The sequence below is a fragment of the Grus americana genome, chromosome 24 (assembly GCF_028858705.1).
Source record: "Grus americana isolate bGruAme1 chromosome 24, bGruAme1.mat, whole genome shotgun sequence".
In the NCBI taxonomy this organism is placed as follows: domain Eukaryota; kingdom Metazoa; phylum Chordata; class Aves; order Gruiformes; family Gruidae; genus Grus; species Grus americana.
The window spans coordinates 1,124,209-1,144,779 of record NC_072875.1 but is presented as its reverse complement, the minus strand read 5'-3'; the positions used below and the strand labels follow the sequence as shown (position 1 = coordinate 1,144,779).

The following is a 20,571-nucleotide window of genomic DNA, read 5'->3' as shown; positions in this document are numbered from 1 at the left end:
GGGTAGGGATATATATCTGTGTGTGTGTATATGACCACACACGTGTGTTACACAGCCAGGCAAAACCAGGTGGCTCTGGGCTGCCCTGCCAGCGCATCTTCTTCTGGGGTCTTTTCCCTGCGTGGCTGCTGGTGTCCTGCTCCCTGCACAGCGCTCTGTGTGAGGCGGCAGCAGCTGAGCACGGGGGGATTTCACTCCTTGCAGGCTGCTGTTGCACAGCCGGGCACCAGCTGGGGATGTAGAGCCGCCAGAAGTGTCCAGAGGAAACCTGCCCTTACAGCACTGGTGGTAAGACCGCAGGACCCCCTCCCATACTGCGTGAGCCCCTGTGTTTAGGGGTACAGGTGTTTTACCCTGCTGTTGTGCCTGCCGGCCCCTCTGCCTCGCCACCAAAGCGTGGACGTGGCCGCTCTCCTCGCCCTGCTCGGCGGAGCTGGGGGCCGCTGTGCGCAGGGCAGGATGGGACAGGACGGCGTTGCAGGAAGTTACAGCTGCAAAACAGCCGCCTCCGGAGAGGAGCCTCTTCCCAGGACAGGGATGGAAGGAGGCGGCTGAGCAGTACCAGGCTCTCCTCCACAGGCTCAGCGCCTGGCAGCACGAGCACAGGGAGCCGTGGGCTCAGCCTCCCTGGCAAGGAGTTCTCCTGGAGGTAACACCGCCACTTTCGGCACGGCTGTCGCTCTCGCCTTGCTCGGCGCCAGCCTCACCATTGCCCTGGGCTACAGATCCCTGCACCGCCAGGGCCTCGGCCGCCCTCCGGACACCCTCCGGACACGGAAGCAGGGAGGCAGGAGGCTGCGGTAACCAGAGAGCGAGGGCACGTGGGCCAGGCGTGCACCGGGGGTCTCTGGAGGGGGACCGCAGCAGGCGGGTGGCGTGGGGCCCTCCGCTCAGCAGCGTGACCTGGGCAGCAGAGGGTGCCGGGAAGGGGCTGGGAGCCCAGCATGGGACGCGCTGGGGTTCGTGTGCTGCAAAGGCCTTGAGGCCGGGACACCCAGGTTCAAGGTGAGCTCCGCTGCCCCCCCCCCCGTGCCTCAGTTTCTCCATCTGCAGAACACGACGAGGGACTGCAAAAAGCCCAGGTTGTGGGAGGTGCGAGCAAGCCTTTGCCCTGCTCATCCTCTCTGGGGGGAGGCCACGTGCAGAGAGATTTGCGTGCTGTCCCTTCCTATCTGCTGGGGTTTACCTGCGCCCTCCCCCACCCCGCGCCTGAGTTTCTCAGGATGACGGGGGCTGTGAACGCAGTCTGTGCTCCTGAAGGATCACCCTGCTGAGCTGGGGCGGGAGCCTGAGTCAGTGCCGGCACAGCCGGTTCTGCCGGACTGGACTGTCTCTGTGCAGGTAAGGCTGGGCAGGGCGCTGCTGCGCCACGTCCCCGGGGAGCAGAGCTGCTGACCCCATCCTGCTGTGCCCCGCAAAGCCAGGCCCATGCGGGACAGCTGCCTGAGCACCCCGGAGCTGCCGAGTCCCTCATCTACCTCTGGAGATGGGTACTTTGCCTGGGAAAAATTGAGCTGGACCTGGTGCGGCCTGGAGGGATCAGCTCAGCCCCTGCCAGCCCCTGCCAGCCCGTGCCCTGTCTGCTTCTGGCTACAGCCTCCCCGGCTGCTTTAAATGGGAGGAGGCTGCGCTCGGCATCCCTGTGTGCTGCGGCTGCCTCGACCTGGCGAGCCTGGCAAGAGGGGTCAGCGGCTACCAAGGACACAGCGAGGGCTACCTGCCGGGGGACAGCAGCACTCGGCGGGGCCAGCCACCATGGGGCAGCCCCAGGGCACACCAGTGCCAGACTGGGGGCAGCCACCGTGCGTGAGGATACGGGATCACCTTTATTTTCTGCCGTTCCTAATCCCCCCCGTGCTGTCTCCTCTCTCCCAGCCCCAGCTCCTGGTTCTACAGGATTTCATGGCAGTTTGGGGAGGGCGGTTGGTCTGTTCTAATATAAAGCCCTAAAATGCCAAGCCCTCAAGCCCGAGAGGAGGAAGCCTGCCCTCTCCCCAACACTTTTGCTCTCTCAGTAACGATAATTGTCAATAGCTGTACTGTTACAGCTCAGTCTAGGCTAGTGACTGTTGGCTGCTAACAGTGAGCTCGTCCCCTGCCCCTTGTGCCCCCACTGAATTGGGTGGCTGGGGCTCTGGGGGGTGTGGGTGGGTTTGGGGGGCAGGCAGGCTTGCTTGGCAGGGTGAAGTACCTCCTCGAGGCCCTGCTTAGCTGCCCTCTTGGCCGCAACTCAGCCAAGGTGATACGCAGGTAGGTACGTGAAGGGTGCTGGATGGGGAGTCTGATGCGGGATGTGCCTCTGCCAGCTCAGCGCTGCTCCAGCCACCCTGCCGGCCAGCCCACCACTGCTGCCCATGGCTGGTGGGTTTGTGGGCTCGGATGTGGGAGCAGGTGGTTCCTGATCCAGGCATCCCTGGGCTGAGGTGGGGGTAGGTACAGCCTCAGGCTGCAGAGCTGGGCTGGGGCAGGGAACCGGCAGGTCCAGGCACCCAGCCTGCCTCACGGGCTGTCCTCTCTCTTTCAGGCAGAGGATGTTGCGAGCCGTGCAACGCCAGAGCTGCCTGCCCAGGGGCAGCTGGATGCAGCTGCATCTGTCCCTGCCAGGGAGCAGGGTAACCCGGGGGGTGTATCTGTGTGCTGCTTCGGTGCCAGGTGAGCTTGTGGTACTGTGACCCTGAATCTGTCCTGCCCCAGGGAAGCCCTGTCCCTGGTGGACATCCCTCCCCAGCTGCACACTGGAGCCTGTGCAGTCTGTGGGTCACTCCAGCAAGACAGGAAGCCAGTGAGCTCCGTGGCGTTAGCTCTGCTGGGCTGGAGAGGGCCATATCTGATCGTGTGCATCCTTCTTCCCCCCAGGCGCTGCAAGCAGCTACTTCCTCAGGAAGATCCTTCACGCAAGCAGCATCTCCCTCCCCAGGTACAGTGCCACACAGCTGGGGCCTGACCCGTGCTTCCCGAACTTCAGTTCCCAGCCGTGCCCTCGTCCCAGCCCTGCACTCTCCCTTGGTGCAGGGGAAGGAAGGAGCGCTTGCCACGACGCTCACTTGTGATCTGCCCACCCTGCCCCAGGCAGGGCTTGGAGCTGCTGGCCCCTGCCCTCCTCATGACAGTGTCCCTCCTCTTGCAGGGGCTCTGTTCGCTACCAGGGAGGGTCGCAGGACCACTTCGTCCGGCCCAGTCCCTCTCGCCATGGCATGTCCCACCTGAGGAACGTGGCCTCTTCTGGTAAGCTTGCAGCCCTGTGCTGAAGAAGATGGAGGGTCCTACACAGTGGGTTAGGGGCAGCTGCCGTCCTAGGCAGTGTGAAGATTAGCAAGAACCGGGGTCTGTCCTCCTCTCTGCAGCCACCTCACTGCAGTGGCTTGGGACAGGCAATTTCCCCAGTCCCCTGCCAGTGAGAAGCCCTTGACTTGTTAAGCACCTTCCTTTTCCAGATGCCATCAAGAAACACCAGAAGAGCCTGTCTGCATGGTTCAGCCACCAGCCCAATGAAGAGAGGCAGTTCGGTCCTTCCTTCTCATTGGATGCAGTCCACGTGGACCCAGTGATCCAGGAGAGCTCCCTGGAGGAGATCCTGAAGCCTTTGCCTGACCTAACCATCCAGAACCAGCTCCAGCAGCCCTGCAGCCAGGTTATCAGCCTCCAGAACCTTTTTGATGTGGATGCCTGTGGGCGGCAGGTGAAGAACGTGGTACTGTATGGCCCCGTGGGCACGGGGAAGAGCACCCTCATCAAGAAGATGGTGGTGGACTGGTGCCATGGTCGCCTACCCCGCTTTGAGCTGGTCATCCCCTTCTCCTGCGAGGACCTGTCCCATAGTCGTGCCCCCATCTCCCTGCGGCACCTCATAACCAAGAAGTACCAGCACCTCCGGGACGTGGTGCCGATGCTGGGTGCTTCCAACCTCAAGGTACTTTTCATTCTCAATGGCCTGGAGCATCTCAACTTGGACTTCCGGCTAGCTGGCACGGAACTGTGCTGCGATCCCAATGAACCTGTGCCTCCCTCTGCCATTGTGGTCAACCTGCTGCGAAAATACCTCCTGCCAGAGGTCAGTGTCTACCTCCAGCTCCTTCATGCTGGAGAAAGGCTGGGGGTGAGCCCTGGGGCATTGCAGGCATGGCCATTGTGCTAATTGCTTGTAGACCAGCTTGGCTGTGAGCGAACAGGCAGCCTCCGTTCCTGGAGGTACTCACCAAGGTGGCCTTATGTCACGCTTACTGCTTTGACTCTGTGGGATCTTTGGGGAGGCCTGGTAAGGCAAAGAAGGCAGTCTGCCAGGCTGTTGTCTTCCAGACTTGATATATGTCTAGTAGGGGATGGAGAAAGCTCTTCTGTCCCCTCTGCCTGGGCCAGATTTGAACTAATGCCCTTTAGGCAGCAGCTTCTTGAACCCCAGCCCCTGGGTGGTGTGATCCTTGTGCACCTATACATGGGTTACGTGCTTGAGACCCTGCTGAGCTTAGATCAAAGCCACAGAGGGAGCACCTCCAAACTCACTCAGCCCTCTGCTTCCAGGCCAGCATCATTGTCACCACACGCCCATCGGCGGTGCGCCGAATCCCCGGCAAGTATGTGGGCCGTTATGCCAAGATCTGTGGCTTCTCTGACACCAACCTGCAGAAGCTGTACTTCCAGATGCGTCTCAGCCAGCCTGGCTGCAGTGGCGAGGACAGTGCGGGTAGCAGCTCAGGTGAGCAGGAAAACTTGCTGGAGATGTTGTCGCGGAACTTGGAGCGCCACAACCAAATAGCTGCTGCCTGCTTCTTGCCCTCTTACTGCTGGCTGGTGTGCGCCACGCTGCACTTCCTCTACTTCACCAGAACGGTACCTCCCAGCCAGACCCTAACTGGCATCTACACCAGCTTCCTGAGGCTCAACTTCAGTGGGGAGGTGCTGGACAGCACCGACCCCACCAACATTTCCATGATGAATTATGTGGCCAAGACAGTGGGCAAGCTGGCCTACGAAGGGGTGATGTCCCGCAAGACCTGCTTCTCAGAGGATGACCTGCAGCAGTGCTTTGAGGTAGAGATGAAGACTGAAAGTGAGCTCAACCTCCTGGAGGTCTTCCGCAGCGATGTCTTCCGCTTCTTCCTCACTCCGTGTGTGCAGCCAGGCAAAGAGCACACCTTTGTCTTCACCATCCCTGCTATGCAGGAGTACCTGGCAGCCTTGTATGTGGTGCTGGGTGAGAAGAAGACCCTGGCACAGAGAGTGGGGAAGGAGCTGTCAGAGATCATTGGGAAGGTGAGTGAAGATGTCGCTGTCGTTCTGAGTGTCATCTCCAAGGTGCTGCCCTTGCGCTTTCTGCCAGTGCTCTTCAATCTGCTGAAAATCTTCCCTCGCTACTTCTCCCGGCTGAGCGGTAAGGACCGGGATGCTATTGCCCACACCATGGCAGAGGAGCTGTTCAAAGAGGAGGACTACAATAATGATGATGTCTTGGACCAGATCAATTTCAGCATCCTTGGCGTGGAGGGCCCCATGTGCCATCCTGATGAGGCCCCTGATGATGAGGTCTTTGAGCTCTTTCCCATCTTCATGGGTGGGATACTGTCCCGCCGTAACCGCGCCATCCTGGAGCAGCTGGGCTGCTCCATCAAGAACCTGGCAGCCTTTGAGATTGCCAAGGCCATGAAAAAGACGGTCATCAGGAACAGCCGCAAGGGGCTGCCCCCCTCTGAGCTGATGGATTACCTCTTCTTCCTTCATGAGTTCCAGAATGAGCGTTTCACAGCTGAGGCCATCCGCTCCCTCCGGACTGTCAACCTCTCATCCGTCAAGATGACCCCTCTCAAGTGCTCTGTCCTGGCATCTGTCATGGGCACCACGTGCCACGAAGTAGAGGAGCTGAACCTGACCTCCTGCAACCTTGACACGAGCAGCTTGAGGATCCTCTTCCCTGTCCTGCTGCGATGCAAAGCTCTCCAGTGAGTATCGCCTTCTTCTGCCCTTGGGCAGTGCTAAAAAATTGGGCTCCTCCTCACCTCTGCCCATCACAGAGATACACTAGGAGCTCGAGCATGGCAAAGGCAGGGAAGGGCATGCATGCCCTTGTTTATCCTCAGTGCAGACCTGGGGGACTACAGCTTCCGACATGCAACATTCCTGGAGCCTTGCTAGGGCGCTGCATGCTGGGATTTGCAGTCCCAACACACCTTCCTGTAGAACTCTCTGCAGAACCCCTACAGACTGGGACGCCAGCCCCCCTGGCAGACCCAGCTCCCTCCCATTGCTTGGCCCCCCAGAGCCACCCAGCATCCCCGTGTAGCTAGCTCTACTACTACTAACTCTGGGCAGTAGATACGCAGCCCAAGGATGAGAGTCTGGGCTGTGCAAAGGGATGGGCTCTGCTCCAGTCCATTTGTGGAACTGCAGTCTTCCTGTTGCCCAGGGGGTGGCGAGCCATGATCAGCAGAGATGGACTTGGCTGTGCAGCAGAGCTGTGCAGCACTTCCTTCCTCCAGATGCTCTGGAGGGCTTGGTGGAGTCCTGATTCCTCCTCAGGCCCTCACCCACCCCCTGCGCACCCTGCACCCCCTTCCTCTCCCCTGCTCCTGCTCGCACTGGCTCTGCTGGCTGATGCTACCCAAGCTCTGGTGCTTTTTTAGTGTGCTCCCTTTTGGAGAGGAAGCCTTGTGTGGCCTTGTCTGGGGAGCCCCAGACAAGGGGGTGATGGTGATGGTGATGGGGAGGGCCAGGGAAAATTGAGAGGGCAGGGTTGCCAGCCCCGTGGGTAACGGCCATTTCGGTCCTGCCACCCCCGTGTCTTGCTCTGCATCAGTCTGCAGCTCAACAGCCTGGGCTCTGATGCCTGCAAGGAAATCCGTGACCTGCTCCTGCATGACAAGTGTGTGGTGAGCAACTTGCGGTGAGTACTGCCTCTGTCCTTGCACAAAACTGCCTCTGCTGCCCGCCACGTGCCCTGGCCCTGGGCCCCCTGCCCAGACGCGGCATTGCCCTGAGCTCCTGTGTCCGCAGGCTGGCAAATAACCCGGTGGGTGAGCAGGGGGCACGATACCTGGCTGAGGCGCTGGCAGGCAACCGCTCGCTGACCCATTTGTCCCTGCTGCACACCGCGCTGGGGAACCAGGGCACTGAGGTCATTGCTCAGCACCTGGCCAAGAACCAGCACCTCCAGGAGCTCAACCTGGGCTACAACTCCCTGACGGACACAGCTGCCCTGCACGTGGTGGAGGTGGCCAAAAAGCACGCAACACTGGACAAAGTGCAGTGAGTTCACTCTGTCTCATCTCGTCCCTCTTGTAGGCGATACGTCTGACCCGGTGTCCCTCCCGTGGCAGTGGGCGGGGAGTCCACCTCTGCATCCCGTCCCCCAGCCCTCACGTTCCTTTTCTCTCAACCCACAGTCTGTACTTCAACGACATCAGCGAGGATGGCAAGCGGGCGCTTCACAGCCTGCGCATGGACCGGGACGGCGTCAGAGCGCTGGTCTTCCTTACGGCAGGCACCGACGTCTCTGACTACTGGTCCAGCATCCTGAACGTGGTGCAGAGGAACCTGCCTTTCTGGGACCGTGAGAGGGTTCGGCAGCACCTTGCCCTCCTCCTGCAGGACCTGGAGAGCAGCCGGAGACAGACTGCCAATCCCTGGAGGAAAGCCAAGTTCCTACGAGTCGAGAGTGAGGTCAAGAAGATGCTGGGGAAGCTGCAGCATGGGACCCTCTAGCCTGCTGTCCATCTACCCAGCCAGGGAGAGAGCGGTGCTGCCGGGAAGGAAACACTGGAGTGTGCTCCAGCAGCACATCCCCTGCGCCGTTACCTGCATGGAGATGCCCAGTGGTCGGGTGCTGCCAAGGCTGTCAAAAGTGCTGGGTATGTGGGGCTCAGCCCTCATCTGTGGGCAAGGCTGAAGTGTGGGAGAACTGTGCAGAGACCAGGCCAGGAGCAAATGGGACTTGTTCTTCTGGGCTTGTAGAGACTCAGCCCCTGCACCCTGGCCAATGCTGGCCCAGCCACGAGCCACAGCAGTGGCAGAGGGGCAGGACTTGGGCTTGCTTGTGAAACCTTTGGTAGCATTAAAGTGCACCGCTTCGTTTCCACTAGTGCCAAGACTTGATCGCTCCTCCGGGCCCTTCCTGGGGGAAGAGTGCCGAGGCACTGGTGCAGCCGTCCCTCCAGCAGTTGGAGTGGAGGGCTCTGGCCCTTCTGCATCTCATGGGGCTAGGATGGGGCAGCCCACTTCAGCTCCAGCCCATGCTGAACGGGTCAGTCTTCCCCGCTGCGGGCTGCCCTTGGGGGCAGCTGGAAGCTGGGACGTCAGGATCTGTTCCCAAGCTGGGTGTCCCAGGGTGCTGGTCCCTGCTCCCAGCTCTGCTGGGCGAGGACTGGCAGTGCCCCAGGGCTGGGAGGGCAGGGGAGACGTCGTCGGGGCTGTTTAACCATTAAACCTGGGGCATCTTGGAAGAGGCGGGGACACTGGCTTCCCTGCCACTTCACCCTGTACCTTGCTCCCTCTCGCATTCTCTGCAGCCATGAAGCAAACGAAAGGTATGTGCCGGGGCAGTGGGGCTTCGCAGCGGAGACCCTTCCCCACACGCACATCTCCAGGCCCTGCTTCCACATGGAGCGAGGCAATGTCAGAGCCCAGGCAGGCCATGGAAAGGAGCTAGGGACATCCAGGAAAATGCAGATGGACATTGTGGGGGCGCTTGGCAGGAATCCCCTCTCCTTAGGTTTGGGGGTCCTTGTGCTGGAAGAGGTGGGGAGGGGTTTTATGGGGAGGTGTGCAGGGGAAGGCCTCTGTCTCCATCTCCTGGCTCCGGCCAGCTCTCTGGGGCCCTGGTGACCCTTCTCAACCCCCTCTCAAAAGCCCTGTAAACCCCCAGGACTAGCCTCCATCTGCATACCATCATCTGGCCCTACTTTGTCCCTGGTGTTGCGGGACCCTGCTGGGCTCAGCAACGGGTGCCTGTTGGACCCAAGCAGCAGGTCTCCTGCTGCTTTGAAATGCAAGAGGACACTGGTGGGGGGCCAAGGGCTGAGCTGTGCCAGGGCACAGGCTGTAGCCGGGGGGCCGAGGGGGCTGCGTGGACTCGGCAAACCCACCTCACCTGGCGTGGCGTGCTCAGCCTGCGAATGGACAAGCCCTGAGTGCTCAAGAGCCTGGGGCCTGCTCCCAGCCCACCGCCTCCTGCGCTGACCTGTCCTCTCCCTCTACAGGGCTCGAGGGTGACAAGAAGTCCATCATGTAAGTGCTGAGCTCCCCCTGGCCAGGGGCTTTCTGGGGCTCACGGCCCCACCACTGGGTTGTGCTGGGGCACATCCTCAGCTGAGGTGGTGTGGGTCATGGCTGCCAGTCCCAGCTGCCTGCCCCAGGAGGGTCTTCCCTGCGTTGTTTGCTCAGGAGAGATGTGGGGGACAGTCCAAGAGGGAGATCCCCTCCTGGCTTTCCTCAGGGAAGAGGAGGCACCGGAGCTGTGGCCTCAGCTGGCCCCTTCTGGGAGGAACGAGACTGCCCATGGCAGGGCTGGGGAGGGCAGGGGGAAGGCTGTGCTGCCACACTAACGTGGCCTCTCCTGCCCTTTATCATTTCAGAAAATTCGAATTTAACCCCAAAGATGGGATCGACAACCCTGCCTTGTCGCTGACTGAGGACACGGGTAAATACCCCTATCTCCCCAGGGTGTCCCTGTGTCAGCACGGGGTTCTGGCAGCTGGGCATTGCCGGGGTCCCGAGCTGTGGGGAGGTGAACGCATAAGGCAGCAGGGATGGGGAGACTCCAGCCCAGGACGGGGTAGAGAACTCATGTTAGGATCTCTGCAAGGCCCTGCTCACGGGCTGTGCCCCCACGCAGATGACGAGGGCGTGGGGGAGCCCCGCTTCTACCTCCTGAACAAGGGCAGCGCAGAGACCTTCGGCTTCTGCCTCCATGAGGAGCTGGGCTGCCAGGGCCACATCATCCGGCAGGTCGAGCTGGGGGGGCTGGCCCAGCGCAGGGGCCTGCAGGACGGGGACCGGCTCCTCCACGTCAATGGCCGCTTCGTGGATCACATGGACCACCACAGGGTAAGCTGGGAGCACCCCGGGGCTGCGAGAACACCCGGGTCCTCCCTGGCCAGGGGCAGAGAGGGTGCAGGACCCCGCTGCCTGCCCCCCCCCCCCGGGTCCCTGATCCCACAGGCTGTGGTTGGAGGGGTGCCCTGCCCAGGGTGTACAGCCTGGGTCCTTCCAGGTGGTGCAGAAGATCAAGGCCAGCGGGAACCAGGTCCTGCTGGTGGTGCTGGATGGCGACTCCTACAAAGCAGCCAAAGCCCTGGGCAGGGACCTGTCCCAGATGCTGCCTGCTGACATCCGCCCTCGCCTCTGCCACATCACGCGGGACAAAAGTGGTTTTGGCTTCAGTGTGTCGGGTCCGGAAGGTAAAGGAGGCAGCGGGATGCCGGCACCACGAGCCTCCCTGACGCAGCGTCTCGTTCACCCCAGACCGATCTTCTCCCTGCAGGCGCAAAGGGCACCTTCCAGCTGTCGGTGCGGCAGGATGGGCCAGCGGAGAGAGCAGGGGTACCACCGGGCTCCTGGCTCCTGGAGCTGAACGGAGCCAGCGTGAGGAGCTACTCGTACGCACAGCTCGCCAGAAAGGTGTGTGCTCCTGACGCGGGAGGGTGGGGGACCGGGTCCGGCAATGCTGCTGAGCACCCTGTGTTTCCCATCCAGCTTAAGCGGAGCGGCAGCAAGGTGACGCTGCTGGTGGCGTCCAGTGCCGTGGAGGAGTTTTACCGCCTGCGGGGCCTGCGGGTCATGGCTGCCTTGGCGGACGTCTCCTGGCTCCCCTTCAAGGTCCGGGAGCTGCACATGGTGAAGGGTCCAGCTGGCTACGGGTTTCTGCTCAAGGAGGACGACTGCAGCTCAGGGGCCACAGGTGAGGGGGGCAGTCTGTACCTGAGCAAGGCATGTCTGAGGGTCGGGAATAGCTGCAAGCCCTGTGCCCACAGTGGGACCCTGTCCTCACCTGCACGTGGAGGTCAGTGGTGCCAGTTCCTCTCTGACTGAACGCCTCTGTGAGCATCTCCCCACTCTCCCTCTGTCCCACTGCGGCAGGCCAGTTCCTGTGGGACGTGGATGTGGGGCTGCCGGCCGAGCAGGCAGGGATGAAGGAAGGGGACCGTCTCCTGGCTGTGAATGGTGAGAGCATTGAGGGGCTGGACCACCACCAGACTGTGCTCAGGATCCGTGCCCATGATGACCAGGTGAAGCTGCTGGTCATCGACCCCGCTAGCGATGAGTTCTACCAGTCGGTAAGTTTTGGGGACCCAGAATGGTCCTGCCCTGGCTGGGGACCCCTGCGGTGCTGTGAGGCTGGATGATTGGACGGGTCTCCTGCCCCCAGGCCTGCACAGTGGGGTCTTCTCCGGGGGACCTGGGTTGCTGTGGAGGGCCAGGAGCTATACGGTTATCCCTCTTCTGCTCTTCCAGATCGGGCTGTCCCCTCTGCTGTTCTTTGAGGACACTGACCCTGCCTCAGGCTCCCAAACGCCCTCCCTGCCCTCTCCCAGTGGCTCTCCTGGACTCCGTCACGTTGAGGTGGGACCAAAGGGACCTGGCTCCTGGCTGGTGGCTGCTGCCAACAGTATAGGGTTCACACAGGTAACCCCTCTTGCCAGGCTCTTGTGGCTGTGCTGCTCACAGCCCAGCGCTGCTTTAAGTCCTGGCACCCTCCTGCCCTGCCTGTCCTAATATTTCCCTGGCACCTGTGACACCACCGGGAGGGGGCTGCGTGGTCCCCTGGTCACAGGGGCCAGGCAGAAAGAGCCTCCAACCTGCCCAGGGGGCGAGGGTGGAGTGTGGTGGGGGTGAGTAGATACGTGCTGTCCGCAATACCCTTGCTGTGCTCCCGCAGAGCCCACACCAGGAGCAGAGGAGGCTGCACCAGGCATTCTAGCAACCCAGGAGCACTTTGCCTCCAGCCAGGCTCCCCCCCACAACCTCGGCCAGGTCCAGCCCGTCAGTGCCCTTCGCTTGGCTCCCCGGAGAGTACAGCGCTGCTCAGCCATGGCCGTTGCACGCACAGCTGTTGTGTCTCCATGCCCGCAATGGGGCTCGCAGCATCGCACCGCCCAGAGACTCATCTCCACTGACCGAGGTGGGCCTCAAGCTTTTATTAACCATGGCGGTGGCTTCTCGTAACTTGAAGACGGACCTGTGTCTTTGCCTGCCCAGCTGCCTCCAGGGGTATCTAGAGACATTGCACTGAAGCCCTTGCCCAGCCCCAGGCTCTGCGAGCTCCCAGGAGAGCCGAGGCGCTGCCCTGCATGCCATGACCCAGGGGACTGGGGAGCCTGAGGCTTGGCTCAGCCCAGGGCTGGCCTTCAGGCCGCTGTGTGAAGGGGAGAGGGAGCAGCAGAGACTGACGGGGTGCTGGAGGAACCCCCCACCTCTCAGCCTGTCGGCTCAGGTCTGCCCCTGCATGGACATCTCTCTGGTGCTCCTCCTCTCATCGTCCCAGTGAACCTGTGGGCAGTGTCTGCCACCCATCATAGCACTGTTCCCGCGTCACCCATTTGGGGTGTGATAAAAGCACAAATCCATACTGGCATTCATGTGGGTGATGTTATGGAGAGAACTGTGACTCGGCAGTGCATCCTATGGCCCAACAGGACCCATCTTCTCTTAGCCTGGGGCAGCTGAGGTGTGGGGCAGCAGATGTGGGAGGTTCTCCAAGTGTGCTGATAGGGAGGTAGGGGCTGAGAGCGTGTCCCACCCCAGGAACCCCAGGGTGCTATATCTCCAGGGGGTTGAGGCCAAACTCCTGTAGGCGCTCCTTGTGCTCCACGGCGATGGTTGTTGCTACCTCTTCCCAGCGCTGGCTGGCCTCAGCCATCTTGGCCAGCACCAGGTCCAGGCTACCCTGGTGGGAAAGAGGATGGTGAGGACGGGGGACACCGCACTGCCAGAGGGAACCACCAACAGCCATGTCCCCACTCACGTGGAGGGTCTTCTCGTACTCCTTCTCCATGGCACCAAGCCTGCCCTGCAGCTGGGCGATGGTCCTGTCCCTCTCTGCTAGTGCCTGGGTGGCCATCTCCTGGGTCTGCTGGCTCTCCCGGAGCCTGGTGGCTGTGGGGTGCAGGGACAGAGGCCGAGGACACTGAGCACACGGACACAGGAACCTGACGCTGTGTGACCAGTGCACGGGAGGGTGCAGGCAGTGTGCGGCACAGCCCCTGCCCGATCCCCCTCATCCCCCGAGTGGCAGAGGGCTCTGGGGCAGAGGAGGGATCACAGCACCCCCTTTGCAGTCGGCATCTCCCAAGGTCAGGGACGCACTGGGAACAGGGTCAGGCTTTGCCTTCAGCTGCTGCTGTGCTGACTGCACAGTGCGAATGACTCCCATCTTCCCTTGCTCCCCCCGAGTGCACTTTGCTGCCCTGGAGCAAACCCCATCCCCACCCACGGGCGAGGGGCAGGCGTGCCGGGGGCCATACCGAGCTGCTCCTGCAGGCTCTTCACTTTCGCCTCCAAGCGCTGGCTGTGGGCTGCTGTCTGCTTCTGCAGCTCTTGGTATTGCCGGGTCATTTCTGGGAGCCAGGAAAGGAGAAGGGGCAAACGTGGAGGGACAAGCAGGCGGTCCTTGTGCTGGGATCCCAGCACCTGTGACCAGGCAGGGGCTCCAGCAAGGCCTGACCCGAGGGCTCCCCTTGCAGGGTGACCCATCAGAAGCAGCACACCCTCTCCCTGCCTGGCCGGGCTGTGACAATGCTGAGGGGTGGGGGCAGGAGGGAGCCCCGGAGGGAAACTTTTACCTCCCTGTTGAGCGTGGGAGAGTGAAAATGAGCACGGAGTTTTGCATGTGGCAAGACCGCAAACCTCTGGCTGAGGTTTTACCTCTGCTAAAATCAGTCCCTTCTCGAGCACTAACGGAAATGGCGAGGCAATGACTTCTGCAGGCAGGGAAGTCTCTGCCTCTGTGGTGTCCTCTGCCTGTGCTGAGTACGGGCACCTGGGGTGCAACGACTCCATGGCCAGAGCCTTTGCGTGCTGCCAGCGTGGGAGGGAGCAGGGCTAGCCGACAGCCCGCTGGTTTGGGGCTGAGCAGTCAAGGCTGAAGGGAGAGGTGGGGTAAGCTTGGCAGCACCAAGGCGTGGGGTCCCTGCATCTGTCTCACTGCCCCCTCCCACCTCTGCCCTCACCTTCATGAATGTCCCGCTTGTCTTCCCGTGCCTGCTCCAGCGCCTTCTCCAGGTCCCACAGCCTCTTCTTGAGCCCTTCATTGTCAGCTTTTGCCCGCCAGGCCCTATCCCTCCAGGGACCTGCAAGCCAGAGCCACACAGGACCGTCATGGGGACAAGGTGCTTCCTGACAGGTCACCCATACCACGACCCTGGCCTGAGCACAGGCCGTCAAAAGGCAAACCATACTGGGTGACTATTCCCTGCCCAGTACCTCCTCACTACGTGGGCCCAGCAGTGACTTGTTCCTAGACTTTCTCTGCTCTCAAAGCCAGGGGGATGTTGGACACCTCCTGAGCCCATGTCTGCCCCCCCCCAAGCCCTGCCTGAGTCACAGTGAATCTCATAGCGAGAAAGCTGCCCTTTGTTTCAGCCCAGCACCACGCCAGGGCAGCACTTCCAGGGGGTGCCCCGCTGCAGCATCCCTGCCACCTCCCATCTGCTTTCATCATTGCTCCTCGCCTTCCCCGCCGTCTCTGCAGCGTTGCTGGCCTCTGTAAGCAGCTGCTGCGCTGCCCACCAGGGACTCTTGGGACAGCGCAGGCAGCCCCTGGGGCTGGAGCCCCCGTGCACGGGAGGCCGTGTGCCATCCTCTGGCGTGACTTGCTGCCAGGAAGGACTAGTCCCTAGGAAGTCCATACAGGGCAGTGGGCATCCCTTGCTTGCCCCAGCCCCGGCTTCTCCCGACCTTACCCAGGTGCTCTTTCAGCATGTCAGCCTCCAGTGCTGCTTTCCTGTATTTCTCTCCAGCTTGGCTTTCTGCAGCCAGAGGGAAGAACAAAGGGACAGAGTCAAGAGCAGCTCTTTAAAGAGGCTTGGACTAGGAACACCAAGCACTGTCAAATGGCCCAGGCGAAGCCTGCCTTGGAATGTTTGCCCCAGGAAATCTTGGCTGAAACACACCTCCGGCTCAAACACCGGCACCAGGGTGGTATTTACACAGACACCTGTCAGACACAGAGTCAAGGTGTAGCCGGTTTTACTTGAAGCGGCTGCCCTGGAGAGATGCACGCTCATTTGGGACTGAGGGCTGGGATTTTGCAGTTAAGATGGTGCAGTAGCCGCTGTGCGTAGAGGCTTGGGGTCCCCTTCCAAAACCTCACCCCAGATGCTCTTCCAGTCTGGCATATGTTGCACTTTCAGAGCCATGGAAGAGCCGCTCTCTTTGACTTCCCCGATGGATCCTGCTGGGCTGGAGGGTGCGGTGGGGTGCAGGGTGCTTTGGGCAGGGACCTCCTGCCTCCTGTATCTTATCAGGTGTGACTGTGCTACTGCTGCTGGCACAGGGTAAGCAGGGCTGGAGGAGATGTGAGCGCCACAGCCAGGCTGTCCCATCGTGCCCCAGAGCAATCCTTTGCCCCGGTGCTCCCAGCTCCCGCTACTGCAGCCCCCACGATGCCTGTCCTCGCTGAGGATGGGAAGCAGCAGAGGAGGGACAGGAGAGGCACATTCCTGCTGGCTGGAGGGAGACGAAAGACCCCAGACTTACCTGCTATGTCTCTCTCCTGCTGCTGCTTCACTGCTTTTTTCCCTCTCCCTTTGCTCTTCGGAGGCATCCTCCCGCAAAGCGATAGCAGTGCTCCCTCTCAGCAACTGGTGATCACACACTGGACTTTTGGGGGAGAAAGGGGAGGCAGTGCCCCCCCCCACCCCCCCAGCACATGGAGAAAAAGGCCTTTGCGTCCCCAGGAAGTGAGACCCAGAGATGTGGAGCTGCTGTGCATCCCTCGTGCCTCCGCCAGGATGGCTGTCCTGCCAGCCCCTGTCCCGGCTGCTAGCACGGACCTCAGTCCCTCAGGGTGCAGCAGCTGCCTTCAAGCTAATCCCTGCTGTTGAGGCAACTATCTGCAACTAAGACAGGTTGTTATCCGGCCCCAAACCCGCCTCCACCTTGCAGCAGCTGAGCATCTCATTCCCGTGACAGAGGCATGGATCGACTGCATCCTGTGCCCAGCGCAGCACCAGGATGGTCTGAAGCCGGCCCCATTCCCCAGCGCTGAACTGGGCATGTTTGGCTGCAGGGTTGTGGGACATGCTCTGATCAGGTAGGCTGGACCTCGTCCTGCTCCTGGCCCAGAGCGGCAGTCCTACAGCAGTCCCAGCATGGATCTAGCTGAGCTGTGGGACACGAGCACGTGGCAGGGAGGGCGACTCTCCCAGGTCACAGTCTGAAACAAGCCTGGCATCTTCCTCTCTTCCTGCCCTGGCTCTCCCCTCCAGCACACCCTCCTGCTCAGCACTGCAAGTTTTGTCCTGGGGACTGTGGCTGGATTTGGATTTCCCTTACAAACCAGGAGAGGGAGGAAGGAAGGGAGAGGATTTTAAACTACTGTTTCTGCTCAGGACGCGATTAACCCCAAATACCTGGGAGCGAGCAGGAGATTCCTGGGTGCGCTGCCGTTCTTCAGCAGGACGCAGACCTCGTTGTGTGGGCAGGGGCAGCAGGAGCCAGGCAGGCAGCAGGAGCAGGGAGCTGGTGCGTGGGGCCATCCGCTGCCAGGGCAACCTAGGGACGCCAGACAGGGACATGCAGTCCTGCCGGAGGAGCTGGCAGGGCAGCAGGCTGGGTGTGGAGAGCCAGGGGAGCTGGGTCTGGGCCAGGGATAACGGCGGGGGCTCTTCCTCTGTGCAGACACGCAGGCACAGAGGCTGGCGTGCACCTTGTACACGCCCATGCACGCCTATGCACACGCATCTGAAACCGCTGCCCAGCCACACAGAGCTGAGCAATCGGAGGGGCATCCGGGTGCGTCTGGCAGCTGGCTGGCAGGCAGTGTGGGGCGCACACACGGGAAGGGGAGCACACACCTGTGCCCAGCCTTGGGTGGCATGACCAGCAAGGGACCTGACGCTGCTCTCGCCCACGACCCCACGAGATGCACACGGGTGGCCAGAGGCACCCAGGCACCTGGATGCACTCTTCGCTGCCAGCCACAGGGTTGGAGGGAAGCGATTTTGAAGCAAACCGGCGTGACGTGGCTTTCCAGCGCTGTGCTGAGCATGGCCCTGGCCCTGGAAAGGGCCTGAGGGAACAGAAGCAAATGGGAGCCGTGCAGAGGGGTGCTGGACTCCTTTTTCCCGCGGGGAGAGAACAGTCCCAAGTGAAAGCAAGCTTTGCTTGGAGTCCCACACATAAATACAGCCATGACTTGGAGTGAATCATGCCCAGAGAAGCAGATAGTTAGGAATGCAATTGCTCAAGCATGTTCCCTGATCTCTTTGGATTGGGGCCATGGTGATTTTTATATTTGGCTCTGCAAAGCTGGTGTAACCCTCCCCAGCCCTCTCCCCAGGTGCTTGTGGTATCCTGGAGCTGGCCAGGGCACCCTCCAGTGGTCAATCCGGCTTGACTATTAGCCAGAATCCATTAGCATCTAATGGGAAAAGCCTCAGGAACACGGCCTCAATAAATGTTGACATATTTGAGGTCAATACAATCCTTAGGAAAATTTGCCCAGGTAATTAAGGCCAGACAAGGAGCTGCCTGTCCCAGAAATATTTACCAAGCTTTACCAAAGGCAGTAACATCAAGACAGAGAGTTTTACAACCAAGCTATGCAGGGCTCTCTTGCTCTGTCTAGCGCTGTATGCCGTTTCCCACTGTCCTGCTCGCCTGATGCCTCAGCACACCATGTGCTACGCAGGAACTCATCACGAGCCATCAGCCAACAGGCAGCCCTGGCCCCAGGCACAGACTCCTGGAAGAAAGCAGCACTGGAGCTGGGGTGGTGTGGGGCAGCACAGCGCTTTGCCATGACGCAAGCCGGTTGATAGATGATGTGTGTGCGCAGCCAGGGCAGGGATGGGAGGAGAGGGACAGCATCCCTGTTGGCAGCACCGCAGCCTGCCACAGAGGCCCGTGGCCGTGCCCGGGGCTGGCGGGGGCTGAGCGGCAGCAGAGCACGGCACATCCCTCCCGCGGCAGATGGTGTACCAGGGCAGTGGCTTTTCCGCGCTGCTGTGGCTTTGCACACCTGGCACCCCGGGGGTGCTGGCTCCCATGTGAGACCGGCTGCACGGGTGCCGCAGGGGAAGCAAAAGGGTGAGCTCTGTTGGGTGGTTCATCTCCAGTGTGGACCCCAGCTCCCCAGAGGCTGAGGCTGCGCTGTTCAACCTCCAGGCCTGACCCCCGTCTCTGGGTGTTCACACTCCCAAAAGCGGCTGGCCAAACTGCAGCATTTGCGGTGGTGTTTTGTCTTCTTTCCTCCTCGAAGCCCGTGCCGTGGGACTGATGCCGTGCTATACCAGCCTCAGCTGTTTTTTTGCAAAGGAAGCGGTGGCGTGCCTGGGAAAAGCGGATCTGAAGGCAGTGAAGAAACAGAACTGAACTTACTTTTGAGCCCACGTCGTAACCGACCTGCTCCCCGGTCTCCTTTTCTCTCCCTGTTCGTCTGCCCGCTCTGCCCCCCCGCCCCCCCCGCGGCCCATGCAAGCTCCTGCCCCCGGTAAAGGGGATGGCAGCTCCAGAGGGCTTTTCCCTCCCCTGACTTTGCAGATGGAGACGCCTCAAAGACACCGGCAACAGCCAGGAGCTTCCCGACTGCACCACGGCGCTGCTCCCCGTTCCCATTTGCGCCCCTCGGAGCCGTTGGTTCAGCTCCCTGCGGCCGGCGCTGCTCCGGCCCGGCCTCCGCCGCTGAGCGCAGCAGCCGCAGCAGCGCGGAGGAGCAGCGCCGGGGGGAGGGCCGTGCCCCCGCGGCAGGGCCAGCGCCCGGGGCGTTGCTGCATCCTCCGTCCTGCGCCCCGAGGGGGGCTGCGGTCCCGGCCGCGCCGGGGCGGGGCGGGGTCGGTTTCTCTGCAGCGGTGGCTGGCAGCCCTGCTGCCCAAGCGCTCGCGTTCAGGGTGCCGGCCCCGGGCCGGGCTCGGCCCCTTTCCCGCCCGCTGCCCGGCTTCTGGATTCCCACGGCCGGGGCGAGTGCGGCCCTTTAGGGCGAGGACGTTTTGCAAACCCGGTGCGGAGGGCGGCGAGGCTCCCGGGGCCGCTTCCCCGTTTTCGGGCTGGACGTCAGCCATTCGAAGAAAAGGGAACCCGGCTGCTGGAAAGGGGAAGCGATCCTGGCTTGCAGCCTCCGAAACCGGCGCAGCTTGCCGCACGGCGGGCCCGGGGAAGGGAACCGCGGGCCAGCTCCCCGCCGCCGGTCCCGGCTCTCAGCGCCGCGCCCCGGGGGCGGCGGGACCGGGGCAGCGCAGCTCGGGCGCCGGGCGCGGCCCTCGCCGTTCCCATGGCGACCCCGCCCCGCCCTGGCCCGCGCCCCGCCCGCCCGCACCAAACATGGCCGCCGCGCCGCCCTCGCCGCGGCCGTGCGCCTGCCCCACGGCGGCGGGGCGGGGCCCCGCCGCCGAGCCGCCGCTCGCCCCTATCCTCCGGGCGCGGGCGCCGGCCAATCGGCGCCGGCTCCTCCCTGGCGGAGGGGGCGGTCCCGGGCTCGCGGAGCGGCGGCCCGCCAATGGGTGCGCGGCGTGGCCGGGGAGGAGGGCGGAGCGGCGCTAGAGCCGTGCGCCCCCGCCGCTGCTGCCGCCGCCGCCCGCGGTTCCCGCTGCCGCCGCTTGCCCTGCCCGGCCCGGCCTGGCCCGGCCCGGCCCGGCCCGGCCCGCGGGAGCGCCGCCACGCCCGGTTGCCTTGCAGGGCCGCGGCCCGGTGCCGGACGGGGGCGACGGGCCGGGCGCGGGTGTGGGCGCGCTCGCGGCCGCCCCCCACCCCCGCGCCGCCCTCATGTCGGCGCCGCTGAAGAAGGGCCCCGGGGGGCTGATCGGGCTCATGAAGGACGCCTTCCAGCCGCACCACCACCACCTCGGCCCGCACCAGCCCGGCGCCGTGGACAAGAAGATGGTGGAGAAGTGCTGGAAGCTCATGGACAAGGTGGGCCCGGCGGGGGCGTCGGGCCGCCCTGGGCAGGCGGGGAGGGCTGCGGGGCGGCTCCGGGGGGTCGGGCTGGGGCGGAAGCGGGCCCTGTGGGCTGAGGTGGGGATGGGGCAAAGGGCTTCGGGACGGGTCGAGGGGCTGTGCGGGGCCGGGGGGCTAGGGGGGGCCCTTGGGGAGGCGGGGTGGGGCTGGGGGGAGAGCGGTGAGGGATAGGGCAGATGAGGCCGTGCCGGGTTGGGGTAGGGCCGGGCTGAAGGGTTTGGGGCGATGGGGTGGCTCTAGGGGCAGGGGGGGCCCTGTGGGGCAGGGTAAGCCTGGAGCTGCAGGGTTTTGCAGGTTGTTGGCTGGGGGAGAGAGAGCTGTGTGGCTCGGCGTGGGGCTGGGGTGCAATGTTCGGGTGTAGGATAGGATGCAACGCTTTGGGTGGGGAGGATGGGGGAGCTGGTGGAGGGGTGTGCGTGGAGGAGAGGCCAGAGGCAGGATGGGAGTGGGATGTGAAGGCTGGAGGGTGTGGAG

General features: G+C 62.6%; 4 protein-coding genes across 13 annotated transcripts in view; 3 read left to right on the top strand and 1 right to left on the bottom strand.

Moving 5' to 3' along the window:
- The first annotated feature begins 486 nt into the window (after positions 1 to 486).
- Positions 487 to 8,062, top strand: NLRX1 (NLR family member X1). Of its 4 annotated transcripts, none has more exons than XM_054803009.1 (10): positions 487 to 649; positions 726 to 800; positions 2,525 to 2,652; positions 2,857 to 2,917; positions 3,128 to 3,225; positions 3,435 to 4,051; positions 4,519 to 5,933; positions 6,788 to 6,874; positions 6,985 to 7,236; positions 7,374 to 8,062. In XM_054803009.1, the coding sequence occupies exons 3-10, from the start codon at positions 2,532 to 2,534 to the stop codon at positions 7,690 to 7,692; spliced, it is 2,970 nt and encodes a 989-aa protein (XP_054658984.1). In that variant the 5' UTR covers positions 487 to 649; positions 726 to 800; positions 2,525 to 2,531; the 3' UTR covers positions 7,693 to 8,062. The 4 variants fall into 4 exon arrangements, with proteins under 4 accessions (XP_054658984.1, XP_054658981.1, XP_054658983.1 ...); XM_054803008.1 differs by having other exon boundaries at positions 563 to 649; positions 726 to 1,005; XM_054803006.1 differs by lacking the exon at positions 726 to 800.
- On the top strand, positions 7,679 to 12,551 carry NHERF4 (NHERF family PDZ scaffold protein 4). Of its 4 annotated transcripts, none has more exons than XM_054803014.1 (10): positions 7,679 to 7,838; positions 9,186 to 9,213; positions 9,561 to 9,625; positions 9,821 to 10,032; positions 10,199 to 10,385; positions 10,469 to 10,605; positions 10,681 to 10,885; positions 11,065 to 11,261; positions 11,440 to 11,610; positions 11,864 to 12,551. In XM_054803014.1, the coding sequence occupies exons 1-10, from the start codon at positions 7,679 to 7,681 to the stop codon at positions 11,903 to 11,905; spliced, it is 1,404 nt and encodes a 467-aa protein (XP_054658989.1). In that variant the 3' UTR covers positions 11,906 to 12,551. The 4 variants fall into 4 exon arrangements, with proteins under 4 accessions (XP_054658989.1, XP_054658988.1, XP_054658991.1 ...); XM_054803016.1 differs by lacking the exon at positions 7,679 to 7,838 and adding an exon at positions 8,498 to 8,513; XM_054803013.1 differs by having other exon boundaries at positions 11,440 to 12,551.
- A 135-nt stretch (positions 12,552 to 12,686) lies between these two features.
- Positions 12,687 to 17,811, bottom strand: CCDC153 (coiled-coil domain containing 153). 4 transcript variants are annotated; one of them, XM_054803017.1, is made up of 7 exons: positions 16,557 to 17,811; positions 15,296 to 15,651; positions 14,886 to 14,951; positions 14,154 to 14,273; positions 13,449 to 13,541; positions 12,950 to 13,080; positions 12,687 to 12,871 (listed from the first exon to the last, which is right to left on the bottom strand). In XM_054803017.1, exons 1-7 carry the CDS (start codon positions 16,865 to 16,867, stop codon positions 12,743 to 12,745), a joined length of 1,206 nt encoding a protein of 401 aa, XP_054658992.1. In that variant the 5' UTR covers positions 16,868 to 17,811; the 3' UTR covers positions 12,687 to 12,742. The 4 variants fall into 4 exon arrangements, with proteins under 4 accessions (XP_054658992.1, XP_054658993.1, XP_054658994.1 ...); XM_054803018.1 differs by lacking the exon at positions 15,296 to 15,651 and adding an exon at positions 15,682 to 15,785 and having other exon boundaries at positions 16,557 to 16,687; XM_054803019.1 differs by lacking the exon at positions 15,296 to 15,651 and adding an exon at positions 15,682 to 15,804 and having other exon boundaries at positions 16,557 to 16,606.
- Positions 17,812 to 19,662: 1,851 nt separating this feature from the next.
- The window catches only part of CBL (Cbl proto-oncogene), a 44,691-nt gene continuing 43,782 nt past the window's right edge, over positions 19,663 to 20,571 (top strand). Inside the window, exon 1 of the mRNA XM_054803360.1 lies at positions 19,663 to 20,052. Within this exon, the coding sequence (XP_054659335.1) occupies positions 19,906 to 20,052 (147 nt within the window). The 5' untranslated portion in view covers positions 19,663 to 19,905. The remainder of the gene's footprint in view (positions 20,053 to 20,571) is intronic.

Coding starts and splice junctions, on each gene's coding strand:
- CCDC153 (XM_054803017.1), bottom strand. CDS start 16,867: ATGGGCGTGTACAAGGTGCACGCCAGCCTCTGTGCCTGCGTGTCTGCA. Junction 15,652..16,556: donor AATCTCCTGCTCGCTCCCAG/GTATTTGGGGTT, acceptor GTCTCCCTCCAG/CCAGCAGGAATGTGCCTCTC. Junction 13,081..13,448: donor GAGCCTGCAGGAGCAGCTCG/GTATGGCCCCCG, acceptor TGCACCCCACAG/CCACCAGGCTCCGGGAGAGC.
- NHERF4 (XM_054803013.1), top strand. CDS start 7,679: ATGGGACCCTCTAGCCTGCTGTCCATCTACCCAGCCAGGGAGAGAGCG. Junction 7,839..9,185: donor AAGGCTGTCAAAAGTGCTGG/GTATGTGGGGCT, acceptor CTCCCTCTACAG/GGCTCGAGGGTGACAAGAAG. Junction 10,886..11,064: donor CTGCAGCTCAGGGGCCACAG/GTGAGGGGGGCA, acceptor CCACTGCGGCAG/GCCAGTTCCTGTGGGACGTG.
- NLRX1 (XM_054803005.1), top strand. CDS start 2,380: ATGTGGGAGCAGGTGGTTCCTGATCCAGGCATCCCTGGGCTGAGGTGG. Junction 2,918..3,127: donor AGCAGCATCTCCCTCCCCAG/GTACAGTGCCAC, acceptor CTCCTCTTGCAG/GGGCTCTGTTCGCTACCAGG. Junction 4,052..4,518: donor GAAAATACCTCCTGCCAGAG/GTCAGTGTCTAC, acceptor CTCTGCTTCCAG/GCCAGCATCATTGTCACCAC.